The 25,765-nt window shown below is 35.4% G+C and overlaps 1 protein-coding gene across 7 annotated transcripts in view; it reads right to left on the bottom strand.

The window, feature by feature from the left end:
• Positions 1-25,765, bottom strand: part of MYO9A (myosin IXA) — a 266,751-nt gene that overhangs the window by 98,057 nt on the left and 142,929 nt on the right. For all 7 annotated transcript variants that reach the window (XM_024761731.1, XM_024761733.1, XM_024761735.1 and 4 more), the window contains 3 exons: positions 23,649-23,724; positions 7,590-7,733; positions 6,053-6,092 (listed from right to left, as the gene is read on the bottom strand). In XM_024761731.1, coding sequence (XP_024617499.1) covers positions 6,053-6,092; positions 7,590-7,733; positions 23,649-23,724 — 260 coding nt within the window. The remainder of the gene's footprint in view (positions 1-6,052; positions 6,093-7,589; positions 7,734-23,648; positions 23,725-25,765) is intronic.

The following is a 25,765-nucleotide window of genomic DNA, read 5'->3' as shown; positions in this document are numbered from 1 at the left end:
AACTACATTTCCCAAACTCTCTTACATCTCAGGTTCTGGATGTGATTTAAGTTCATCAATTCCCACACGTGAAACTGGGAAGGTCTAACTAAGGCAGAGGCTTTGGCTACTAGCTTGTTTCTGCTGGCAAACATGTACACAGAAGTACTTAAGTTTTCGGTGGTCCCAGTGCCCAGGCACTACTTTTTAAAGTGTTGTGAGGCAGAGTGCAGGGCATTTGTGTTGTCACTGCAACTCTAGTAAAAGCACCTTAGCCCCGAAGCCAACAGTTGTAGCAGCTTCTTCTTGATTCCTGGATTACATACACCACAGGTGGTATGAGCCTGGAAGCAGCACCAGTGATAGTGACTTCCTCATTTCCTAGCTTTCTGAGTACAGCTGAGGTCAGTTCTGCTCCGTTGTTTTAATACTTCTGATGACTTCTGTAAACACCTCTTTGAATAAAGTCCCTTTCTACTTAATATCTACGGTTGTTAGTTATCTGCAACTGAATCCCGACTCACACAGATAATAAATTCAATCCCTGGGCTATATTGTAGGTAAGCCAGGAACACGTACACAGAAAAAAAGAAAATGTAGTCCCTATCAACCCGCATCCTGAGGTCCTAATTATTAATCTTAAAAATAAGATATAAGTTACACATAAAGCAACTAAAGAATACAAAACAGGACACTAATAAAGTATTTTGGAGCTTTTTTTACCTAATCATTAATCAGTTTTTAAAATCCTACTAATTTATGGCTGTGTTTGTCAATGGAAAAAATGTATCTATACAGTTGTGCAACCGCATATGTTATTTAAAAAGTAGTAAAAGTTTTATTGTATGAGAAGCACAGAATTCAGTTACAAGTATGACAAATTAAAAGACTAAGAAATATTAATTTTGACAAGATAAACATTAAAAAATAAAAACTTCCAAGTGGCATTAAGTACAATACACATTTCAACAATTCCACCTAAGAAAAAATATTTTCAATAATGACAAAGATTTATTATCCGTATATAAGAACTGTAAAAAAAATCCTTTAAAAAATACATCCAGTGATAATAAATGAGCACAAGACTTCAACAGGCAATTCTCAAAATATAAATGACAAGTAACATAATGACAATCAATCTCACTTTTAATCAAAGAAATACACATTTTCTTTTAAGGAGGTTTTCTGCACATCAGATTGGCAAACATAGTAAAGGCTGATAAAACCCAGTATACATGAAATAGGCATATTTATGCACTGTTCTTAGGAATGCAAATCATTATAATCTTTCTGATAAACCATTTCACGTCTACATATTTATCTAAGGAGAGCTCTGAATGTTATTTCTGACAATGTACTTCAAAAAAATAGTGGAAAATTCTAAACAAAAGCAATAAGGAACTATACAGAATTTTTTTCATAAAGTATGCTTCATTCACACAACTGAATACTATACAGCTCCTAAAAATACTGTAACCTATATTTACTGACGTGGAAAAATATCTGCAAATACTCTTGACCAAAAAACCCCACACAAAACAATAATATATATGTAAATATATATAGTACATGTGTATATTGAATTTTGAGAGTTTATACTTAATTTTTATTAGTATTTTTGAATTCTTACAAAAAGATTCATTGTATATTAAGAAAAAAATAATTTTACATACTGGTCAGGACTCAATTAGAAGAATTGTGTGGTTTACCCATAAGTAAAATGAAATTAGCACCGAAGCCTAAAATTATTGCCCCCCCCCAAACATTTAAGATATTCTGATAAAAAGACCTCGGAAATGGTTGCATTTTATAAACCATATCTAAAGCAATGGTAAAATTAATTACTAAATGTCACTATGTGAAAAAGGGTCAGATGAACTGTGAAAAATACAAGTAACTATTTTTTTTTAAACTACTAAAAAGTCCTTCCCATCAAGGAGTTTAATTAGAAAGGTAAAAACAAAAAAAAATCCACATTCATTCTTATCTCAAGGTCTTTCCAATCTTTTCATTTGCTTGGAATACTCTATAGCTAGACCTTTACATTGCTTGATTTTTCTTAGCATTCATCTTATAGCTTAAATACCCAAGCTTTCTCATAAAGCTATTTTCTTAAATACCCCAAAGGCAGCCCCCATCTAAATCAATAATATGTCATTTTATTTTCCTCTTTGCACATAATATCATCTAAATCATCTTTTGTTTAGTTGTGTATTTTTTTCTCTTTCTCTAAAAGAATCACTATGAGAGAGCAAGGATTCTCTGACTGGACTGTTTATCTCAGCACCTCCAATGCCTAGAACAGTGTCTGGTACTGCAAACTCAATAAATATTAGTTTGGATAAATGAACGAATGGTTAGCAAGTAATGATTTTTGAACAATGTTTCCTCAGCAACTGGAGACCAGTCTCTTGTCCACAAAACTCACCATGATTAGATCTATCAACAAATATTCAGTGATTACTACAGATTCTGTTCTAAGTGCCAGGAATACATTGCATTCAAGTACAGGGAAACAGACTATAAGGAAATTAAAAAATAAATGATAATCTGAGGGTTATTAAGATTTATGAAGAAGATAAAACAGGGCAAGGAAGAAAGGAGAGACAAGGCGGAGCAGAACAATGTGGAAGACAGGAGGCTAAGGAGGCAAGAGAGAGATAAATCCAGTCAAGGGACAGCTTCAATAGTCCAGTATGATGTGACAAAAACCAAGAACTGAACTGTGGGCCCAAGATCTAGCAGAAAACAGATACGGAGTTAATTCCTTTCTTAGGTCTTCTGTTCATTATCTACTTTATTCCTTTCTTAATTCCATCTTCATTGTTTAGCTTATTAAGATTAGTCAGTTCATTCTTTTTCAAACAATTATTTACTGCTTGCTGTGCAAGGTGCTGTAGCCACAAAGATTAAGAAGATATTGCTCATGTTGTTAAAGACAACTAAAATGCACAATAAACTTACCTTCAACGTTTGAGCCTGAGTGACTACAAAAATTCAGTAGGGGAGTGACAAACCAAAATAGCTTTGGGGATCAAGTCTGAGAGATGAGCAGGGTGTCAAAGTAGAAATGTACAACAAGGGAACTGTCAGTAAAAGACTGAAAATTTAAAGGTAGATCATATTAGAAAGGTATATTTAATAGAAGTGATGGTTTCAAGGTATGAGAGGGAAAGTACTCTCTAGGAGAGAAATGGAAAGAACTATCAAAACAGAGCTATATTAACAGAAGGCTAAGGGCTGTTGGATTATATGTGTTGAATATTTGCCTGTGTTTATTCAGAGCTGTAATAAAAATAAAGCATTCTAAATCCTACCTATATCAATAAAATGAGGCGCCCTTAATACAGGTGACTGAATCTTATTTCCAGTAGCGATAAAAGTTGTAGGGATGCGTACAATAATGATTCATACTCAAGGTAAGAAAGTGGCTGTAGATTTCGCAAAAGGGAAAAGAAGTTCAGGTTATCTACACTTCTGTTGCTTCCTTCCACATCACCTAAAACTAACTTAACGCAACCAAAATATTTAATCAGCAAATGACCATAGTCAATGAGGATATAGGATCTGTCACTTTAATTTTTTTTTTTTTTTGAGGAACGCGGGCCTCTCACTGTTGTGGCCTCTCCCTGTTGTGGCCTCTCCCGTTGAGGAGCACGGGCTCCGGCTGCACAGGCTCAGCGGCCATGGCTCATGGGCCCAGCCGCTCTGCGGCATGTGGGATCTTCCCAGACCAGGGCACGAACCCGTGTCCCCTGCATCGGCAGGCGGACTCTCAACCACTGCGCCACCAGGGAAGCCCACCACTTTAATTTTATTAATATATACTTGTTTTGCCTTGGTTTGAAGTGGACTGAAAGAAACAAGCAAAACACAAACACTCATTAAGCATAATTAGAAAAAATAAGGCATATTTAAAGAAGAGTAGGAAAGTAAGATGAAGAGTGAGGTTACTAAACAAAGCACACATCATGCCTACATGTATGTACACAGATAAGCCACAGCTTCAGCTCTAACATTCTGGCAGCAAATATGAAGAAAATATTTATTATTTATTGAATACTAATCATGCACATACCAAATATATATCTCTCATCCTAACATATATTATCCTCCACATTACAAATGAAGAGACAGAGGTTAAGACAAGTTCGAGAACTAACTCCAAAAATCAAAGAGCAGGGACTTCCCTGGTGGCGCAGTGGTTAAGAATCCCCCTGCCAATGCAGGGGACACAGGTTCATGCTCTGGTCCAGGAAGATCCCACATGCCACGGAGCAACTAAGCCCATGCGCCATAACTACTTAAGCCCGCGTACCACGACTACTGAGGCCTGCGCGCCTAGAGCCCATGCTCTGCAACAAGAGGAGCCACCTCAATGAGAAGCCCACGCACCACCGCAACTAAGAGTAGCCCCAGCTTGCTGCAACTAGAGAAAGCCCACACACAGCAGCAAAGACCCAACGCAGCCAAAAAATAATTAATTAATTTTTTAAAAAATCAAAGAGCAGGTAACAGATCCATCATTTGAATGTAGGTCAGTTTGACTCCAAGGTCTATATTCTCACAGACTATGTTGCCTCTCTAATATTAAATATATGTACTTGAACACACAAGACACACTAAAATAAACAAAAGATTAGCCATATTTAATTTTAAAAGATTGAGAAATAGATGGGATTCCCATGATGGATGATTGAATGGAATCATTCACTTCAGATGTATCCAACATATTCTTGTTGTCTATCATGTAAAGTTTAAGAAGTTATAAAAGAATGTATATATATGTATAACTGAGTCACTTTGCTGTACAGCAGAAATTAACACAACATTGTAAATCAACTATACTACAATTAAAAAGAAATAATTTATCCATTTGAGGAGAGGGTAAAGAACAGCACAAACACTAGGTCCAGAGGTGGCATTCAAAATACTAAAAGGCTATAGAGACAGTGAAGGAAAAAAGAAAGACAAATGAACGATAATGAATATTTGACAATGAATGCAGTCTCCTCTCTTTCTCTCTACATAAAATTGTTTCATGTAAGACCATAATCACAAACCACTTAGGTAAATTTTCTTTGTGGCTTAAAACGTATTTGTCACTACCACAAACCACATCAGCAGTACATTAAATTTTCTTTGGAAATATAAGGTGACTTAAGTAGAAGGAAAAATTAAAGACAGATTCATTTTCTTCTTTCTTGAACTAGAGAATCATGACAATAAATAGCTCTTTTTCAGTTCTTTTAGAATTTTGAAATTATGCCCATTAACAAAGTTACAAACGACAGGACTCCTTCTTTGGGAGAGCACAAGAGAAAGAAAAACTCAGTAAGATTTTTCTTTCTTTAGTAAATTTAATAAATATTTTGGAATGTAGATTAGAGTCGGCAAATTACAACCCCTGGGTCAAATCCTGCCCACTGTTTTTATAAGATTTATATGGTTGCAAAAAGAATTAAATAATATATGATGGCATGTGAAAATTAAATGAAATTCAAATTTCAGTGTCCATAAATAAAGTTTTATTGGAATACAGTCACTCTCATTCAGTTACATATTGTCTACAGCTGCATTTGTGCTATGATAGCAGAGCTAAGTAATTATAACACAGACCAGAACAGATAAGCCTGCAAGCCTAACTGGACCTTTACAGAAAAACCTGGCTAACTAATGCTAATGATGATGAGAGTTAGGTAAGCATTACTTAGAAATTATTTTTAAATCAGATAAAATTCAGAATTTTATCTTAACCTGACTCAAGGAGAAATGAAAAGATCTTATGCAAAGATGCAATTACTCAACAAAAATTTACATTTATATTCAGAAGCTCTTCAAACACTAGAAAATGGGACATATCACAAATATTTACCTGAACCATTAAACCTGGCCATTTCATAACATCCAGCATTATTTCTAAAATGGTTTCAACTTAATATAAACAATTAACCTCTATTTTGGGTACAAATAAGATATTTCTTTTTTTGTTTATGAAGATCATTTGCATGAATAATAAAAAAATAATTATGAAATGGGGCACTAACAGAAAAATTTTTTTTGTAATACTCACCTTTGGAAGGCCAGGCTTGGATTTGAAATTTTTGTTTCTCCTATAGAGATAAATCATACATTAGGGAAAAAAAACACGGTAGAGACAAATGATTTCAAGATCTCTACTAAAATAACAGATTATATACCCATTTCCAAGTTATAGGTCGCCTAAATGAAAACACTGTCTAATTCAACTAAGCAGTCACCTTTGGGAAGGAAGGATAAGAGAAGAAAAGAGATGCCTGCTCTGTAATACAGGTACAAACACATTTAAGCCCAATGATAAGTAACATAATGTACATTCAAAGCTGAAGTTTCATTTTCTTTTGGATGTTAACAGGGCTCTGCATTCTTAAACCTAAAGAGGCATTGTTTCTGTCATTTTAAACTTAAATAGATGCCTAATTTCATGAATTTTTAAAATGTACTTTTCACTAAGACTCATGATCTTCCATTTTTAGAAATTAAAAATTCTCCTTTGCCCTTTTTTCCCTTATTCATAATTCAGTATCACACTTATATCAAATCTTTTTTATTTTTAATGGCTACATACAGGGAATAAAGCCCAATGATTATGAACATGGGCTGGGGTGTCAGGAAGACCCTGGCTTGAATCTAAGCTCTTTCACCTACTAATTCTGGAGTATAGCAAGACTTATACAAATTGAGCCTATTAACACTGTTAAGCGATGATTTAGGGATTAAGGAATCCAATTCGGTCACACTTCTAGCTGTGGTCAAAAAATAGGCTTTGGAAGTGTTTGAAATATGTTGATATAGTTAGCTAAGAACTTTTTACTTCTCTACCATGCATGGTTATATCTATGTCCTCAAACCAGTTCTAAATCAGGTAAGGAGGAATGGCAGGCTTGGGTTAAGTGTTATATATCACCATACAGGTGTCCCTTGAACAACACAGGTTTTGACTGTGCAGTTCCACTTATACGTGGAATTTTTTTTCAACAGTTTTTTCAAAACTGTATGCTTCTTCTCTTGTTAATTGTCCAAGTTACTGTACTTGATCTGAGGTTGGTTGAATCTGTGGATGTGGAATCACAGATACCAAGGAGCAGTGGATATGGAGGGCTGACTACAGGAAACACACAAATTTCTGACTGTACAGAGGGTTGGCACCTCTAACCCATGCAGTGTTGAGGGGTAAACTGTATATGGCCCCATTCACCACTTCATAAGGGATTTTCCTGCCCAATTTGTTAGGATTGCCAGAATTAAAGGACAACTGCAGTTAAAGACTAGGAATCCTAAAAAGAGCTATCAGTTTTTGCTCTCTCTGGATGTAGGGTCTGTTAAAGAGCAATAAGGAGTCATCTCCATAATAAGTATATTCAGTCTGATTCTCCTGGTGAGATGAAAACAAACACCAGCTTTATAATACAGGAGACTGTCACAGCTCTAAATTCTGACTACTTTTGAGTCTTGTTTCACTCAAAATTCTACTCATGAAAATAATGCTTCATGATCACCTCTCTTCATTTTTAGCCAGAAATTTTAAATCAGTCATAAAAAAGCAATCCACATTATTGATCAATACTAACGTGAGAATTCCATGGGCTCTCTCCAAGAGTTTGCTGCTAGCTGAATTAGCGAATATCCCATCTTTATCAAGCAAGGAGGTGTTACTGGATAGTCTGCTCTGGCGAATCCCTGTTCTGCCATTCCAGGCAAAATCAAATGTTTCACTGTAAAAATTAAATAGAGTACAATGTGCTTTGTTAATTGAGACATCCTTAAAACTCTATACATTTCTTAAAAAAGTAAAATAAAACTTTAAACACTAAAGTTAAAATTTAGAAAAAATGCTAAACCAGCAGAAAATGGTTTTATCAGAGAGATTACTGATTAATTTGGCTTATCTTTTACTCTTTCAGAACAAAAAATTTCTACGGATTCTAGCACATTCACATTCAAATGTGCATGAAGGTGAGCACATCATATAGCTAATACCTTTAAATATACCACTTAACAAGCAGTAAATAATATAATGTATTAAAATGTAATGTCATGGCTTTTGTCTGTGTTTGAAGCCCAAACCCTCTTTCCTTTTGAAAAAAGGATATATTAGTCACTGAGTGTAACCACTTCTTTGAGTTTCACTTCTTTTCGGAGAATACTCATGTACGTAAAACATTAATAAAAACTGTATGCTTCTTCTCCTGTTAATTGTCTTTCATTAGTTTAACTTACAGGCCCGCAGCCACTGAACCTAAGAAGGCAGACGAAAAGTTTTTTCTCCCTGACAGTTTCATACTATATAATTTGATTTATATAACATTCGCAAAATAACAAAACTACAGAAATGAAGAACAGATTAGTGGTTGCTAGAGGACAGGAAAGGGACACGGAAGAAGGATAATACAAATAAGCAGCATGAATAAATTCTTTTATGATGATGAAAGAGTTCGGTATCTTGATTGTGGAGTTGGTTACACAAATCTATACATGGGATAAAACTGCAAAAGGCTACCCATACACACACACACACACACACACACACAGATTTTTTTAAATGGTGAGAACTGTAGTCTAATTAATATTAATGTAACAATATAACTTTCCTGGTTTTGATAATATACTACCAGTATATAAGATGTCATTTAAGGAAAACTGAGTGAAGGGTACATAGGACTCTATGAACTATTTTTTTCCTTTGTACTATTTTTGAAACTTCCTGCTTTTGAAAAATGGAATATAACCTTAAAATATTTATTTTCCAATTAGTTCTTTATTTAAACTATACTACTTTTTAGATAGCCAGGACAATATCTTTAAAATCTTGTAATAGCTTTGTTCTGTCCTTCTGGTCAAGCTTCTTACTAAGAACAACAGAAGATAAAAAAAAAAAATTAAACATGCAAAACTTTATCTACAAAAATTTTCATCAATATCAAGAAAATTAGAAACAACCTAAATAAACAACAATTGGAAATAAATGAAAGAAATTATAACCACCCCCATGGAAGTCTATAAGGTCATTAAAAATCATGTGGGAGCAGCAAATGAAACCATAAACAAGACCAAAAGACAACCCTCAGAATGGGAGAAAACATTTGCAAATGAAGCAACTGACAAAGGATTAATCTCCAAAATTTACAAGCAGCTCATGCAGCTCAATAACAAAAAAACAAACAACCCAATCCAAAAATGCGCCGAAGACCTAAATAAACATTTCTCCAAAGAAGATATACAGATTGCCAACAAACACATGAAAGAATGCTCAACATCATTAATCATTAGAGAAATGCAAATCAAAACTACAATGAGATACCATCTCACACCAGTCAGAATGGCCATCATCAAAAAATCTAGAAACAATAAATGCTGGAGAGGGTGTGGACAAAAGGGAACACTCTTGCACTGTTGGTGGGAATGTGAACTGGTACAGCCACTATGAAGAACAGTATGGAGGTTCCTTAAAAAACTAAAAATAGAACTACCATACGATGCAGCAATCTCACTACTGGATATATATCCTGAGAAAATCATAATTCAAAAAGAGTCATGTACCAAAATGTTCATTGCAGCTCTATTTACAATAGCCAGGAGATGGAAGCAACGTAAGTGTCCATCATCGGATGAATGGATAAAGAAGATGTGGCACATATATACAATGGAATATTACTCAGCCATAAAAAGAAACAAAATTGAGTTATTTGTAGTGAGGTGGATGGACCTAGAGTCTGTCATACAGAGTGAAGTAAGTCAGAAAGAGAAAGACAAATACCATATGCTAACACATATATGGAATCTAAGAAAAAGAAAAAATGTCATGAAGAACCTAGGGGTAAGAGAGGAATAAAGACACAGACCTACTAGAGAAGGGACTTGAGGATACAGGGAGGGGGAAGGGTAAGCTGTGACAAAGTGAGAGAGTGGCATGGACATATATACACTACCAAATGTAAAATAGATAGCTAGTGGGAAGCAGCCGCATAGCACAGGGAGATCAGCTCGGTGCTTTGTGACCACCTAGAGGGGTGGGATAGGAAGGGTGGGAGGGAGACGCAAGAGGGAAGAGATATGGGAACATATGTATATGTATAACTGATTCACTTTGTTATAAAGCAGAAACTAACACACCATTGTAAAGCAATTATACTCCAATAAAGATGTAAAAAAATTAAAAATAAAAAAAATAAAGTAGAGAGAACTCAGGGACGGTAAAAAAAAAAAAAAGGCTCATGATATACAGTTTGAGACACAGAAATGAGAAATACTCCTAAATGGTATTAAAATTTATATATCCATGTCAATTTGTCTTAGTCCACTTTCTAAGAAAATTGTTTCAAGTCTAGGCTTGTTGAGCTTTGCTGAGATCTCAACTAGGCAAGTCAGTTTCCATATCTAATATTTCTTAAAACAATATCTTATTGACTGCTAAGGGGCTTCATATTAAATGTCTTGAAGTTGAAAATGATACTGAACTTTAAGAACCTTAAAACTTTGTATATGTATGCATGAATGTTGCCGGTCTTTGTCTTATCTTCCCAACCAAATCATAGGGAAAGGTGTTTTGTTTAACTTTATATCCCCACAGTGTCTAACATAGTGTTACCCACACATAGTAGGTGCTGAAGAAATGTTGGTTTTTTTAAATTGACCCCACCTGTTTTGAGCAAGGTCTTCATATTACCCATCCCAGTGCTTCATACAAATGCTGCCCCTCTTGTCTCATTTATCCCCTTACTTTGATCTCCCTATGATTTCCATAATCTCTCCTTCATTTTTTTCTTTAATCTCTCTCTGCCACCCCTCTGCCCTGCTCCTTCCAGCCCTAAGTGGGACATGAGGCCTTATGCAGCATCCTCATCTTAGCACGTGCTGGCCTCTGTGTTTGGTGCTGGGGGAATGAAGAAGACTAAGCCGTGGTCCCACTCACAGACTAGTAGGGGACAGAGGTGAGTCTGAGATGAACAGACTAGTAGAATAGGGGACTGAGATTGTCATATATCAACAGTGACAATAAGTGTGATAAATTCTGTAATTGAGACATGTACAAAGTGATATGATAGAAAGGAAGCAACCTAAGTGTCCATCGACAGATGAATGGATAAAGAAGATGTGGCACATACATACAATGGAATATTACTCAGCCATAAAAAGAAATGAAACTGAGTTATTTGTAGTGAGGTGGATGGATCTAGAATCTGTCATACAGAGTGAAGTAAGTCAGAAAGAGAAAAATACCATATGCTAACACATATATATGAAATCTAAAAAAAAAAATGGCTCTGAAGAACCTAGAGGCAGGACAGGAATAAAGAGGCAGATGTAGAGAATGGACTTGAGCACATGGGGAGGGGGAAGGGCAAGCTGGGACGAAGTGAGAGAGTGGCATTGACTCTCTATTTTTACATTTGGTATTTTACACTACCAAATGTAAAATAGAGAGCTAGTGGGAAGCAGCCACATAGCACAGGGAGGGCAGCTCGGTGCTTTGTGACCACCTAGAAGGGTGGGAGGGAGACACAAGAGGGAGGGGATATGGGGATATATACATATAGCTGATTCACTTTGCTATACAGCAGAAACTAACAATGTAAAGCAACTACACTCCAAAAAAGTTGTTTAAAAAAAAATCATGTGGGAGAACAGTATTTAATGGCATAAAGAGCTGTCTGCATATATTATCAAATCTAAATATTGTTGCATGATACAGTTTTAAGACATTTATATACATGGAAAGAAGAATATTTACCAAAAAAAATTTAATGGACAAAATAAGACATTTATTCAAAGAAGATATATGAATTATCAAAAAACATATACAAATCACTAATAAGCACATAAAAAGATACTGAACATCATTATTTAGGGAAATACAAATCAAAACTACAATGAGATACTACTTCATTCCCTCTAAGACAGGCAATAACAAGATGACAAGAATGTGCAGAAACTGGAACCCTTACCCATTACTACTGGAATGTAAAATGTCCGAGCCACTCTGGAAGATAGTTTGGCAAACTCTCAAAATGTTAAACAAAATAGACAGTAACCATATAACACAGCAATTTCATTCCTAGGCATGTACTCAAAAGCACTGAAAACACGTCCACACAAAAACTTGTATATGAATGTTCACAGCAGCATTATTCATAATAGCCAAAAAGTAGAACCCAAGTGTTCATTAACTGATAAATGTGTAACCAAAATATCCATAACATGAGATGTTACTCAGCCATAAAAATTAATGAAGTACTGGTACATGTTACAACGTATATTATTGAAAACGTTATGCTAAACAAAAGAAGTCTCACATAAAAGGCCACATATTGTAGATTCCATTTATATAAAATTTCCAAAAAATATATATTTTTTCCAGAATAGGCAAATCTACAGAGACAAAAAGTAGATCATGTTTACCTACAGTGAGTGACAGTACGAGAAAAGGAAACATTCTAGTAAATAGGAAACTTCTTTTTGAACTGACTAAAATGTTCCAAATTAAGATTTTGGAATAGTTGGCCAACTCTTAAATGAATTGTATACTTTAAGTGGGTGAAATTTTGTGGTATGTAAATTATATCTCAATAAAGCTATTTAAAACAAGGCCTCAGAAATCAGCAATGCTGTAACTAAAAGGAAATGTGGCGGTGTCTTCAAAATTCTGAAAAGAAGTTATTTCCAACCAAGAGTCTATACACACTCAAATTTCCCATCAAGTGTGAGGGCAGAATAAATGCATGCTTAGTTATACAAGGAATCAAAAACATGTTCCTCCTATATATACTTTCTCATGGAGCTTCTAGAGAATATGCTCTGTAAAAGTTTACAAAGTAGATCTATAAAAGGAAATAATGGTAGAAAAAACTGTTGATACAAAACAGAAGAATAACATAAGGAATGACCAATACAAAGGTAAAGACAACTGTGTGATAGATCTAGAGAACAAACCCCTCTGATCAAAAAAATGTCAGGAGAGATTTCTACAAGAAGATGAAATTAATTCAAGATGCATCTGTACATGATCAGAGGAAATTAAAACAATTGTCAAAAAAGCTTAGGGTTGAAATGGATATAAGCACCACCAAAGTGTCATAATTCAAAAAGAGTCATGTACCAAAATGTTCATTGCAGCTCTATTTACAATAGCCAGGAGATGGAAGCAACGTAAGTGTCCATCATCGGATGAATGGATAAAGAAGATGTGGCACATATATACAATGGAATATTACTCAGCCATAAAAAGAAACAAAATTGAGTTATTTGTAGTGAGGTGGATGGACCTAGAGTCTGTCATACAGAGTGAAGTAAGTCAGAAAGAGAAAGACAAATACCATATGCTAACACATATATGGAATCTAAGAAAAAGAAAAAATGTCATGAAGAACCTAGGGGTAAGAGAGGAATAAAGACACAGACCTACTAGAGAAGGGACTTGAGGATACAGGGAGGGGGAAGGGTAAGCTGTGACAAAGTGAGAGAGTGGCATGGACATATATACACTACCAAATGTAAAATAGATAGCTAGTGGGAAGCAGCCGCATAGCACAGGGAGATCAGCTCGGTGCTTTGTGACCACCTAGAGGGGTGGGATAGGAAGGGTGGGAGGGAGACGCAAGAGGGAAGAGATATGGGAACATATGTATATGTATAACTGATTCACTTTGTTATAAAGCAGAAACTAACACACCATTGTAAAGCAATTATACTCCAATAAAGATGTAAAAAAATTAAAAATAAAAAAAATAAAGTAGAGAGAACTCAGGGACGGTAAAAAAAAAAAAAAGGCTCATGATATACAGTTTGAGACACAGAAATGAGAAATACTCCTAAATGGTATTAAAATTTATATATCCATGTCAATTTGTCTTAGTCCACTTTCTAAGAAAATTGTTTCAAGTCTAGGCTTGTTGAGCTTTGCTGAGATCTCAACTAGGCAAGTCAGTTTCCATATCTAATATTTCTTAAAACAATATCTTATTGACTGCTAAGGGGCTTCATATTAAATGTCTTGAAGTTGAAAATGATACTGAACTTTAAGAACCTTAAAACTTTGTATATGTATGCATGAATGTTGCCGGTCTTTGTCTTATCTTCCCAACCAAATCATAGGGAAAGGTGTTTTGTTTAACTTTATATCCCCACAGTGTCTAACATAGTGTTACCCACACATAGTAGGTGCTGAAGAAATGTTGGTTTTTTTAAATTGACCCCACCTGTTTTGAGCAAGGTCTTCATATTACCCATCCCAGTGCTTCATACAAATGCTGCCCCTCTTGTCTCATTTATCCCCTTACTTTGATCTCCCTATGATTTCCATAATCTCTCCTTCATTTTTTTCTTTAATCTCTCTCTGCCACCCCTCTGCCCTGCTCCTTCCAGCCCTAAGTGGGACATGAGGCCTTATGCAGCATCCTCATCTTAGCACGTGCTGGCCTCTGTGTTTGGTGCTGGGGGAATGAAGAAGACTAAGCCGTGGTCCCACTCACAGACTAGTAGGGGACAGAGGTGAGTCTGAGATGAACAGACTAGTAGAATAGGGGACTGAGATTGTCATATATCAACAGTGACAATAAGTGTGATAAATTCTGTAATTGAGACATGTACAAAGTGATATGATAGAAAGGAAGCAACCTAAGTGTCCATCGACAGATGAATGGATAAAGAAGATGTGGCACATACATACAATGGAATATTACTCAGCCATAAAAAGAAATGAAACTGAGTTATTTGTAGTGAGGTGGATGGATCTAGAATCTGTCATACAGAGTGAAGTAAGTCAGAAAGAGAAAAATACCATATGCTAACACATATATATGAAATCTAAAAAAAAAAATGGCTCTGAAGAACCTAGAGGCAGGACAGGAATAAAGAGGCAGATGTAGAGAATGGACTTGAGCACATGGGGAGGGGGAAGGGCAAGCTGGGACGAAGTGAGAGAGTGGCATTGACTCTCTATTTTTACATTTGGTATTTTACACTACCAAATGTAAAATAGAGAGCTAGTGGGAAGCAGCCACATAGCACAGGGAGGGCAGCTCGGTGCTTTGTGACCACCTAGAAGGGTGGGAGGGAGACACAAGAGGGAGGGGATATGGGGATATATACATATAGCTGATTCACTTTGCTATACAGCAGAAACTAACAATGTAAAGCAACTACACTCCAAAAAAGTTGTTTAAAAAAAAATCATGTGGGAGAACAGTATTTAATGGCATAAAGAGCTGTCTGCATATATTATCAAATCTAAATATTGTTGCATGATACAGTTTTAAGACATTTATATACATGGAAAGAAGAATATTTACCAAAAAAAATTTAATGGACAAAATAAGACATTTATTCAAAGAAGATATATGAATTATCAAAAAACATATACAAATCACTAATAAGCACATAAAAAGATACTGAACATCATTATTTAGGGAAATACAAATCAAAACTACAATGAGATACTACTTCATTCCCTCTAAGACAGGCAATAACAAGATGACAAGAATGTGCAGAAACTGGAACCCTTACCCATTACTACTGGAATGTAAAATGTCCGAGCCACTCTGGAAGATAGTTTGGCAAACTCTCAAAATGTTAAACAAAATAGACAGTAACCATATAACACAGCAATTTCATTCCTAGGCATGTACTCAAAAGCACTGAAAACACGTCCACACAAAAACTTGTATATGAATGTTCACAGCAGCATTATTCATAATAGCCAAAAAGTAGAACCCAAGTGTTCATTAACTGATAAATGTGTAACCAAAATATCCATAACATGAGATGTTACTCAGCCATAAAAATTAATGAAGTACTGGTACATGTTACAACGTATATTATTGAAAACGTTATGCTAAACAAAAGAAGTCTCACATAAAAGGCCACATATTGTAGATGCCATTTATATAAAATTTCCAAAAAATATATATTTTTTCCAGAATAGGCAAATCTACAGAGACAAAAAGTAGATCATGTTTACCTACAGTGAGTGACAGTACGAGAAAAGGAAACATTCTAGTAAATAGGAAACTTCTTTTTGAACTGACTAAAATGTTCCAAATTAAGATTTTGGAATAGTTGGCCAACTCTTAAATGAATTGTATACTTTAAGTGGGTGAAATTTTGTGGTATGTAAATTATATCTCAATAAAGCTATTTAAAACAAGGCCTCAGAAATCAGCAATGCTGTAACTAAAAGGAAATGTGGCGGTGTCTTCAAAATTCTGAAAAGAAGTTATTTCCAACCAAGAGTCTATATACACTCAAATTTCCCATCAAGTGTGAGGGCAGAATAAATGCATGCTTAGTTATACAAGGAATCAAAAACATGTTCCTCCTATATATACTTTCTCATGGAGCTTCTAGAGAATATGCTCTGTAAAAGTTTACAAAGTAGATCTATAAAAGGAAATAATGGTAGAAAAAACTGTTGATACAAAACAGAAGAATAACATAAGGAATGACCAATACAAAGGTAAAGACAACTGTGTGATAGATCTAGAGAACAAACCCCTCTGATCAAAAAAATGTCAGGAGAGATTTCTACAAGAAGATGAAATTAATTCAAGATGCATCTGTACATGATCAGAGGAAATTAAAACAATTGTCAAAAAAGCTTAGGGTTGAAATGGATATAAGCACCACCAAAGTGTAGAAGAAAATCTGGCTGAATAGATGACTTTGGACTGAGGAAACAATTATTCAAATAAGTTATTAAAAGGACAAATAATAGAGAAAAAATTAATACATTTAACTACATTTACCATTTTAACCATCTTAAGTGTACAATACAGTGGCACTAAGCACATTTATTGTTGTGCAACCATCACTACTGTCTATCTCCAGAACTTTTAGCCAAACTGAAACTTTGTACCCATTCAACAATAACTCCCCATGCCCTCCAATACTATATAATATTATATAGCAACTAAAAAGAACAAATTACATGCCACAAGATGGATGAATCTTAGATAGATATTACTGAGGAGAAAAGTCACAGCAACCACATACTATATATTAGTATTTCTAAAACTCAAAAACTAGCTAAGCCAAATGACTCTTTGCTTAGAAAAACATATGTTTATTGTAAAACTATTTTTTAGAGCATAGTAATGGTATACATAAAATTCTGGATAGCAGTTACCTGTGGGGAGAGAGGGAGAATGATCAGAAAATATATGATAAAAAAGTGGCTGCAGCAATACTAATAATCTTCTGGTTCTGAACGTGGGTGGTATTCATTTTATTGATATGCTTCCTAAGGTACATGTGTGTTTTGTATATTTTCTTGTATCAAATGCTACCTTAATGTATAAAGACTGAATCAAAGCTTCCTATTAAACATGTATACTGCACACTTCTTATGTTCCATTTCAAATCCCGTAAGTCTTACCTCTTATTCTAGCTGCTGCTATTGCAAATGGTACTGTAACTAGTCATTCACACAAATTTTGTCCAGCGTCAAACAGATGCTGCTGGCAGCACCTAGTTTCAGACTCCAGACACTTGCCTCTTGTCTGATGTAGGCTTCTGCTCTGCACTTACACAAGCAGAACTCTCTGTGGGGCTAGCAACCCCTGGAGCAATGGATTAGTCCCTCCTCTTTTCTTCCTCAAGGCAAACAGATGGTCCTGAGACACAAATCATTAAGCTTCTCAGTTGGTCCCACAGGGTTGAGCAACCAGTGGCCAACTCATTCACTGATTCTTGTATGGATTCTCCGTCTTTCCCTTTTTTATTCCCATATCCCCCCCTCCTGCTCCCTAGGATAACATTCTTAAATAAGCTACATTTATAAATAAACTATTTGGTGTTTGCATAAGGGAAACCCATAATAAGCTGCCATAGCATACTCCATAGCAATTGTTTATGTCAGCCTCCAGCTGAAATACCACGAATTTGACAAAGTCATAAATTCACAAGGACAAAGAGTGAAAAGGAAGACTATGCAAGGGACAAGAAAGAGTAAAAGTTTAAAGTTGACAGACATGTAATAAGAGATGTAGTAGACTAGAAAAAATTAAAACCTAAGTTTATGTGTACGTCAGAATCATAGAAAAGGGGAGTCTATAGGGGTAGGCATGATTGAGTATACACATATGCTCGTGTGTGTGTGTGTGTGTGTAGAGGCTGGGGTTTGGAGTGGGAGAGAGGCTAAAACAACAAAATGTAAGTTGTTCTCATTCAGAACTCTGGAAAGGGTCAGATATTAGAGATAACTGGTACCACTGCAAGGGTGATGCTGAATGGGGCTAAAAATAGGAAGTTAGTTTGAAAGTCTTTAAAAATGAGCTAGATCCTTACTCTTACCCTATATAGTGAAGTAACATTCCCTTCCTCAAACCGTTCAAAGATTTTACTTTATAGAAAAGTTGGAAACACAGAATCTCAGGAGAAGTCAGAGACATTAGGCATAGCTGAAGGTAGGGGTAGGTGAGGTACACTGAAAATAGGAGGAATTAAGTGGAAGTATGCATATGGAATCATGAGAAGCCCAGCTACATAGCTAGAACATCAGTAGCCAGATTTAAAAGCTATAGGCAGGGAAAACTGACTGACCCAAGAGAAACAATCTAGAGATAGCAGACATTTGGAAGTCACCAACTAAACACCGAGATCCCCGATTAATAACAAAATACATCTTCTAGCCCAAGAATCAACTGAGTGCATCTGTATATCCAATGATTTATTCTCTCTCTCTAGATGAAGATCTCTCAGGAATCTCAAAGTAACATGTGCAAGCTGAAACTATCACTCCCTCTTCAAAACTGTTGCCTCTTTTATATTCCTTACTTAAGTACTAAGCCAGAAATTGAGAAATCATCCTTAATTACTCTGTCTCCTCACCCAATATATTCCACAAGTTTTATATAAGACATAGATTCCCCCCACCCTCTCTTTTCAGGAAATGAAGGCTACAAGAGCTACAATCTCAGAATACGAAGATAAGCTGAGCCAAGAACAAATTTTTGGTGACTGCCAAACCCGTGCTCTTTCTCCTATGTGTTATGTAAAGGCTTAAAATACAGCAAAAAGGTTTTACTGGTATTTTACACACTGACTAACAGGAAGAATCCCAGCATTAGAATGGCAGGCTCAATGGTGAAGTAGAAGGTTGGAAGTGAAAGAAAGCAAAAATTGGCTGTGCCTATTTTTAAGAGATGACAATCAATGGGATGCTGGGGAGAAAGAAAAGGCTGTGTGTGTACTTAAAAATCTTTGTGCCAGTTGGTTATTTCAGTGAAATGACTTGACGTAGGTATCTGTCTCAGTTTTTCTAGGGGCTTCCCTTAGCTTAGCACATTGTTATTAAGATTGATGGCATACACAACGTCTTTGTTCTCTATATACAATGTACTCCTTATATATACATTAGAGCACTGTCATATATTTGTTGCATACATATAAAAATTATTTGCACAAAGCATAGAAAATCCAACACAGACTTCTCATAAACACTGAATCCTCATAAAATCAGATGAGAGACATATAGATTTTCAATTTTCCTCCTTAATACAGGTTCACATCAATGTGTACCCATGACCACCTACTGTAAGCCATCATCTCTTGCCAGAACTGCTAGTCTTCCTGTATCCAATCCAGTGCCTCTCCAAATCATTTTCCATAAAGCAACCATAGAGATTCTTCTGAAATATCAGTCAGTCCCCTACTTAAAAGCATTAAATAAATTCTCATTACCCTTAAGATGAAGTACAGCCTCTCCAATACGGCTAACAAAGCCCCACATGAACTAGCCTATGTCTATTTGTCTTTCTAGAGTCGACTCTCATCATTTCTCTCTTCTTACTCACATTCTTTTAATTCTTTATTTGTGCCATGTCCTCTAGAGAGAGCTCTCTTTTTGCTCCTGGACCATCATACAGGTTGCTCCTCTGCCTATAAAACATCACCCTCCTCTTCAAAGGGCTCACCCTTACTCTTCACTCAGATAACAGTTTAAAAGATTCTTTTTCTGAAAAACATTTCTGAGGCATCTGGCCCCATATCCAATTCTTTAAATACAGTATTGGCATAAAAAATTTTAAAGTCCTCCTCTATGTTTCCATGGTATCTTATATTTCTCCAATCATATCACTTATCACATCTATCTCACAAAGTATTGAATCTCCAGTTTCTGCCACACGACCTGGCACGAAGTACTTGTTAAATAAACAAATGATCTGGCAGAACGAGAAGTTGTATCTGTCGTAATTTATTGTTTTATTTTTCTCTCAAGAATGATCTGACCTTCAAGAATGGAGTTACAGGCAAATAATGCTCCAGTAAAAAAGCCACTAATTTTTAAAACAAAGGACAAACAAAACTATGTAAAAACACACAAATATCATTTAGGATAACCAACATACTATATACTAAAGTGAAAAAATTTGGAAGAGACTTTTGAAACAACTATAGAATACTTTTTTTTTTTTTGCGGTACGGGGGCCTCTCACTGTTGTGGCCTCTCCAGTTGCGGAACACAGGCTCCGGACGCGCAGGCTCAGCGGCCATGGCTCAAGGGCCCAGCCGCTCCGCAGCATGTGGGATCCTCCCGGACTGGGGCACGAACCCGTGTCCCCTGCATCGGCAGGCAGACTCTCAACCACTGCGCCACCAGGGAAGCCCCATAATACTTAATGTTTTAAACTTATACTAAAATATGAGTATTATTTCATACTACTAATTTGCTATTATTATATGAACTGCTAATCACATATAACTGCTTACATTAATAACCAAGTTCTGTATTTTTTCATTAGGGTAAACAAAATACACTCTAAGACATGATCAAATGCCATGAGATTTATCTGGCTGTAACATATGAGAAATTACTCCAAGCTGTTTTATGTGACATCAAGTCATATTAGTTCTAAGAGAACCCTGAAATCCATTCACCTTTATAAATCATGTTAAATATAATTACTTTAAAAACCCTAGTAATAAATTATTTGACTTATCCTTCAAAAAAAGTATTTATTTTTGTTCTCATTGTTGCATTTTATAATACAATGTCTCAGATGGTAAGCAGTCATTTACCCAGATCAAGAGGAAAAGTTGAATTTAAACAAAAATAACACTTTAGACAGTGAGTTTTCAGTTGCATTAAGAACAGAAATCAGGATCCACACATGCTACATAGTCAACTCTTAGAGGATAGGTTTATCCCAGTACTCAAATATGTGGTTATCAATATAGCCAAAGTCCTAAAAAATAGTGTCATAACCCACAAGTTTTAATGAGACTTATTCTAGTTCCTTAATGCCCTGGTATTAGCATGATAGTACAGCAGACCCCATTTAATTATAAAACATACCATATACTTCCACAATGTGCAAATTCATTATGTACTTGTCTACAATAAATTCTGATAATACTCTTTTTGCCCCTTAAATAACAAGTTTCCAAAGGCATATTTTCCCAATATAGGGTGGTATATTTTATTCTTCACACAATCTTCTCTACAACTATTCAGAAGAGCTTTTTCCACCTAGGAACGAATGTATCTTTGAAACCAGGGCAGTCTTTTTAGTTATTCACATTAAGTGTCACTTCAGCAGCCTCTATTTACCATCTCTGCTTCATGATATGTAATTATAGGCTCTGTACTTTTTTCAAATCATATTTTGATACAAAGACATCTGTTTCCAGTTTATACCCTCTTACCAAAAAGCAACTGCCCACTCAACATTGATGAAAGTTTTCTCTCTCACTTGAGGAATATTTGCACTGGCTAAAAATAGTTTTATATTTGCGTTTCCTTGTTTTTATACAGACTACATCAATTCTTAGTCCTAGATCACCAGCAAATTGGATGTTCCACTCTTTCATTTAAGAGTCACTTATTAGGAGTGTTCCATAAGGAAGGTCCAAAAGACTCCACTTAGTAGATACAAGCTCATGATTTCATGACTGATTTGATTTTCTGAGTATCTATTGTTCTATCCTCTCTATCTTCTCACCAATTTTCTCTAAAATATGTCTAAAATAAACTCACCAATACAACAAACACAAGCGGGGAGGCTCTCTTGTTAAGACTGCTAGCTGGCCTTTTCCTGATAACATTACTTCAATGCCACATATCTTTCTTTATCTTTCTTTATTGTACGCAAAGGAAAAGAATCAAGCTGGTGTGATCAATTTCTCTATGAGGAAGGGTCTCAAAAATGAGCTTATACACATCTTTACAAAATCTGTTTGTCATTCCATGAGTGCCTAAAATCACCTTAACTGCTTGAGCCCAGACCAATCTTAAACCAATATATCAGACTATTCCAACTGACATATAAAAAACAGAAGCCCATATAGATCACTTCAGGCATCCAAAATTGAAAGCAGTACAAAGAAACATAACTGGGAATTCCCTAGCAGTCCAGTGGGTAGGACATGGCACTTTCACTGCGGTGGCCCAAGTTCAATCCTTGGTCGGGGAACTAAAGAGCCTGCAAGCTGCGCGAGTGGCCAAGAAAAAAACAAAAATAAAAACTAGGAATTAGAAGTTATAACCATTAAATTGCTTCGGGAAATGCAACAAGTCACAGTTCCTTGTTTTACCCAAATCAAGAAAATGAGTTCCTTAAGTTAGGGATCTCTAATGACCAGGGTGAGAATACTGCCAATAGATTGAAATAAAAAAGGTACACAGGTCACCAGATTAATGATCTAATTTGTTCTTAGGTAAAATATAACATGCACATAATAATGGTGATTTTCATCGTCAGCCAACTGTCACTGTTAAGAAAACAAAATGCATGCACTATTATAAAGACAGCCAGTAGTTCAATTTGCTGGCGTTAAAGATAAGTACAGTTGAGGTTGGATACTTGGGCTGTGACAGCTCTTGCAGGTTAAAATAGTGAACCTAGACTTCTTGTAATAAGCAATAAAGAGTTATAAAAAAAAGTTATGGAGCAGAGAAGTGATAATATATATTAGAAAGACATAGTAACTCAAAATGGAAAACCTGATCAATGAAATTATACTTTAATTTTAAATGACTGATCATCCTAATCTTGTATCTTACCAGGACACTAAGAAGCTCAATTCTCTTGATGTTTAAAATGTACACAGCAGACTCTAGACACTAAACAATGCTCTTTTGCTCATTTAAAGTACAATCTTTATAAAACAGTATGTGTAAAGGAAAAGGAGCTTTATTTATGAACTCAAAAAATTACTTACATTTGTTACTTTCAAATTTTACTTAAGAATTCTTCATTGAAAATGGTAAAAGGTAAGCTTTGGGTATCACACTCATCAAGAAAAGGTATCGGACAGTTTGTTGTAAATCAAACTACTCAATTATTACTTACCAATAAGATTTCTCCATGGAAAGAAACAGAATACCCATTACTTTTGCAAAAGACATTTAAAACGCAAGAATGGTCTCAGAAATTAAAACATATGCACTCATTTTTAATTATCCTGGGGAAACTTTTTTTACATTGTACAACCACTTTACCAGAGGCAATCTTAGACAATTTACTGTACTGTTAACTCTAACCTTTTTAACTTATTACACCATTTACAAAAGCTTTAAGAAATTAAAAGAAAAAAAGGCCCGATTTACTGCATACTTTTAAAGCCACAGAAGTATTAATAAGAATTCTAGTTATTTCTTCTTTACATCCTTGAAAACTTAAGCCAAACATACTTACTGTTGGTTTTTTTCATTTAGAGTATTCATTCCCTGAAGATCAGAAAGAGGTGTTCTGGGATTTTTCCGAGTTATACCTAGCATAGAGAAAGCAAAAACTTTCAATCAATGCTAAGATAAACTAAACATGAAATAATTTTTCTAGGAACAAATGAAATTAATATACTTCAATAGTAAATATTTGCTAAACATATCAGAAAGGTCTAAATAATAATAATATGAACCAAGTCCCATGACTGTTACTTATAAATTTGACTTAGTCAACAATGAAACCAATTCGGGAATTTAATAATAAATTCTTTAATTTCTTCTCTCATTTAAATATTATCAGGAAATACAAGGGTAACTGGGCTCACTGTCTAGAGTACACAAACTCATTTCTTATTTTAATATTCAAAAAATTCCTAATGATTCCTTTGCACCATTTTTCAGCAATAGGATATTGCTCCTATAAACTATAGATTTTAGAGATCAATTAATCTTACATATAAAGACACTAAGAATCAAAGATGATGAATTGCTTCCTCAAGAATTACCAATATTTTTTAAACAAAAAAATCTAATTAAAAAATGGGCAATTAACATTTTGGTGCATGACTCTTTTTGAATTATGGTTTTCTCAGGGTATACGCCCAGTAGTGGGATTGCTGGGTCATATGATAGTTCTATTTGTAGTTTTTCATTGCAGCTCTATTTACAATAGCCCGGAGATGGAAACAATCTAAGTGCCCATCATCGGATGAATGAATAAGGAAGATGTGGCACATATACAATGGAATATTACTCAGCCACAAAAAGAAATGAAATTGAGCTATTTGTAATGAGGTGGATAGACCTACAGTCTGTCATACAGAGTGAAGTAGGTCAGAAAGAGAAAGATAAATACCGTATGCTAACACATATATATGGAATTTAAGAAAAAAAATGTCATGAAGAACCTAGGGGTAAGACAGGAATAAAGACACAGACCTACTGGAGAACAGACTTGAGGATATGGGGAGGGGGAAGGGTGAGCTGTGACAAAGCGAGAGAGAGGCATGGACGTATATATATACACTACAAAACGTAAGGTAGATAGCCAGTGGGAAGCAGCCACATAGCACAGGGATATCAGCTCGGTGCTTTGTGACCGCCTGGAGGGGTAGGATAGGGAGGGTGGGAGGGAGGGAGATGCAAGAGGGAAGAGATATGGGAACATATGTATATGTATAACTGATTCACTTTGTTATAAAGCAGAAAGTAACACACCATTGTAAAGCAATTATACCCCAATAAAGATGTTAAAAAAAAATAGGCAGAAGACTTGAATAGACATTTTTCCAAAGGAGACACCCAGGTGGCTAACAGGCACATAAAAAGATGCTCAACATCGCTAATCACTGGGGAAATGCAAATCAAAACCAAAATGAGATATCACCTCACACCGGTCAGAATGGCTATCATCAAAAAACACAAATAATGAATTCTGGCGAGGATGTGGAGAAAAGGCAGTGCTCATACACTATTGGTGGGAATATAAATTGGTACAGCCACTGTGGAAAACAGTACAGAGGTTTCTCAAAAAACTAAAAATGGAACTACCATATGATACAGCAATTCCACTCCTGGGTACACATCTGGAAAAAATGAAAACACTAATTTGAAAAGATACATGCACTCCAATGTTCATAGCAGCCCTGTTTATAATAGCTAAGACATGGAAGCAACCCACATGCCCATCAACCAACACTTGGCTTAAGAAGATGTGGTATATATATACAATGGCATATTACTCGGACATAAAAAAAAAAAAGAAATACTGCCATTTGCAGCAATGTGGAAGGACCTAGAGAATATTATGCGTAGTGAAGTAAGTCAGACAGAGAAAGACAAATACTTTATATGACATATATGGAATCTAAAAAAAATACAAATGAATGTATATGCAAAACAGCAACAGACTCACAGATACAGAAAACCAACATGTGGTTACCAAAGAGGAGAGGGAAGCAGGGAGGAACAAAATAGGGGTATGGGATTAACAGATAGACACAACTATATTTAAAATAGTAAAAGTATCTTTGAGATAACAATCTTGTGTGTGGAAAATCCTAAGTAATTCACAAAAAAATTAGGACT

Source organism: Neophocaena asiaeorientalis, unplaced genomic scaffold (assembly GCF_003031525.2).
Source record: "Neophocaena asiaeorientalis asiaeorientalis breed wild unplaced genomic scaffold, Neophocaena_asiaeorientalis_V1.1 scaffold54, whole genome shotgun sequence".
Taxonomy (NCBI): Eukaryota; Metazoa; Chordata; class Mammalia; order Artiodactyla; family Phocoenidae; genus Neophocaena; species Neophocaena asiaeorientalis.
Note: the sequence above shows the minus strand (reverse complement) of the source record. Positions and strands in the feature narration are given on the sequence as shown.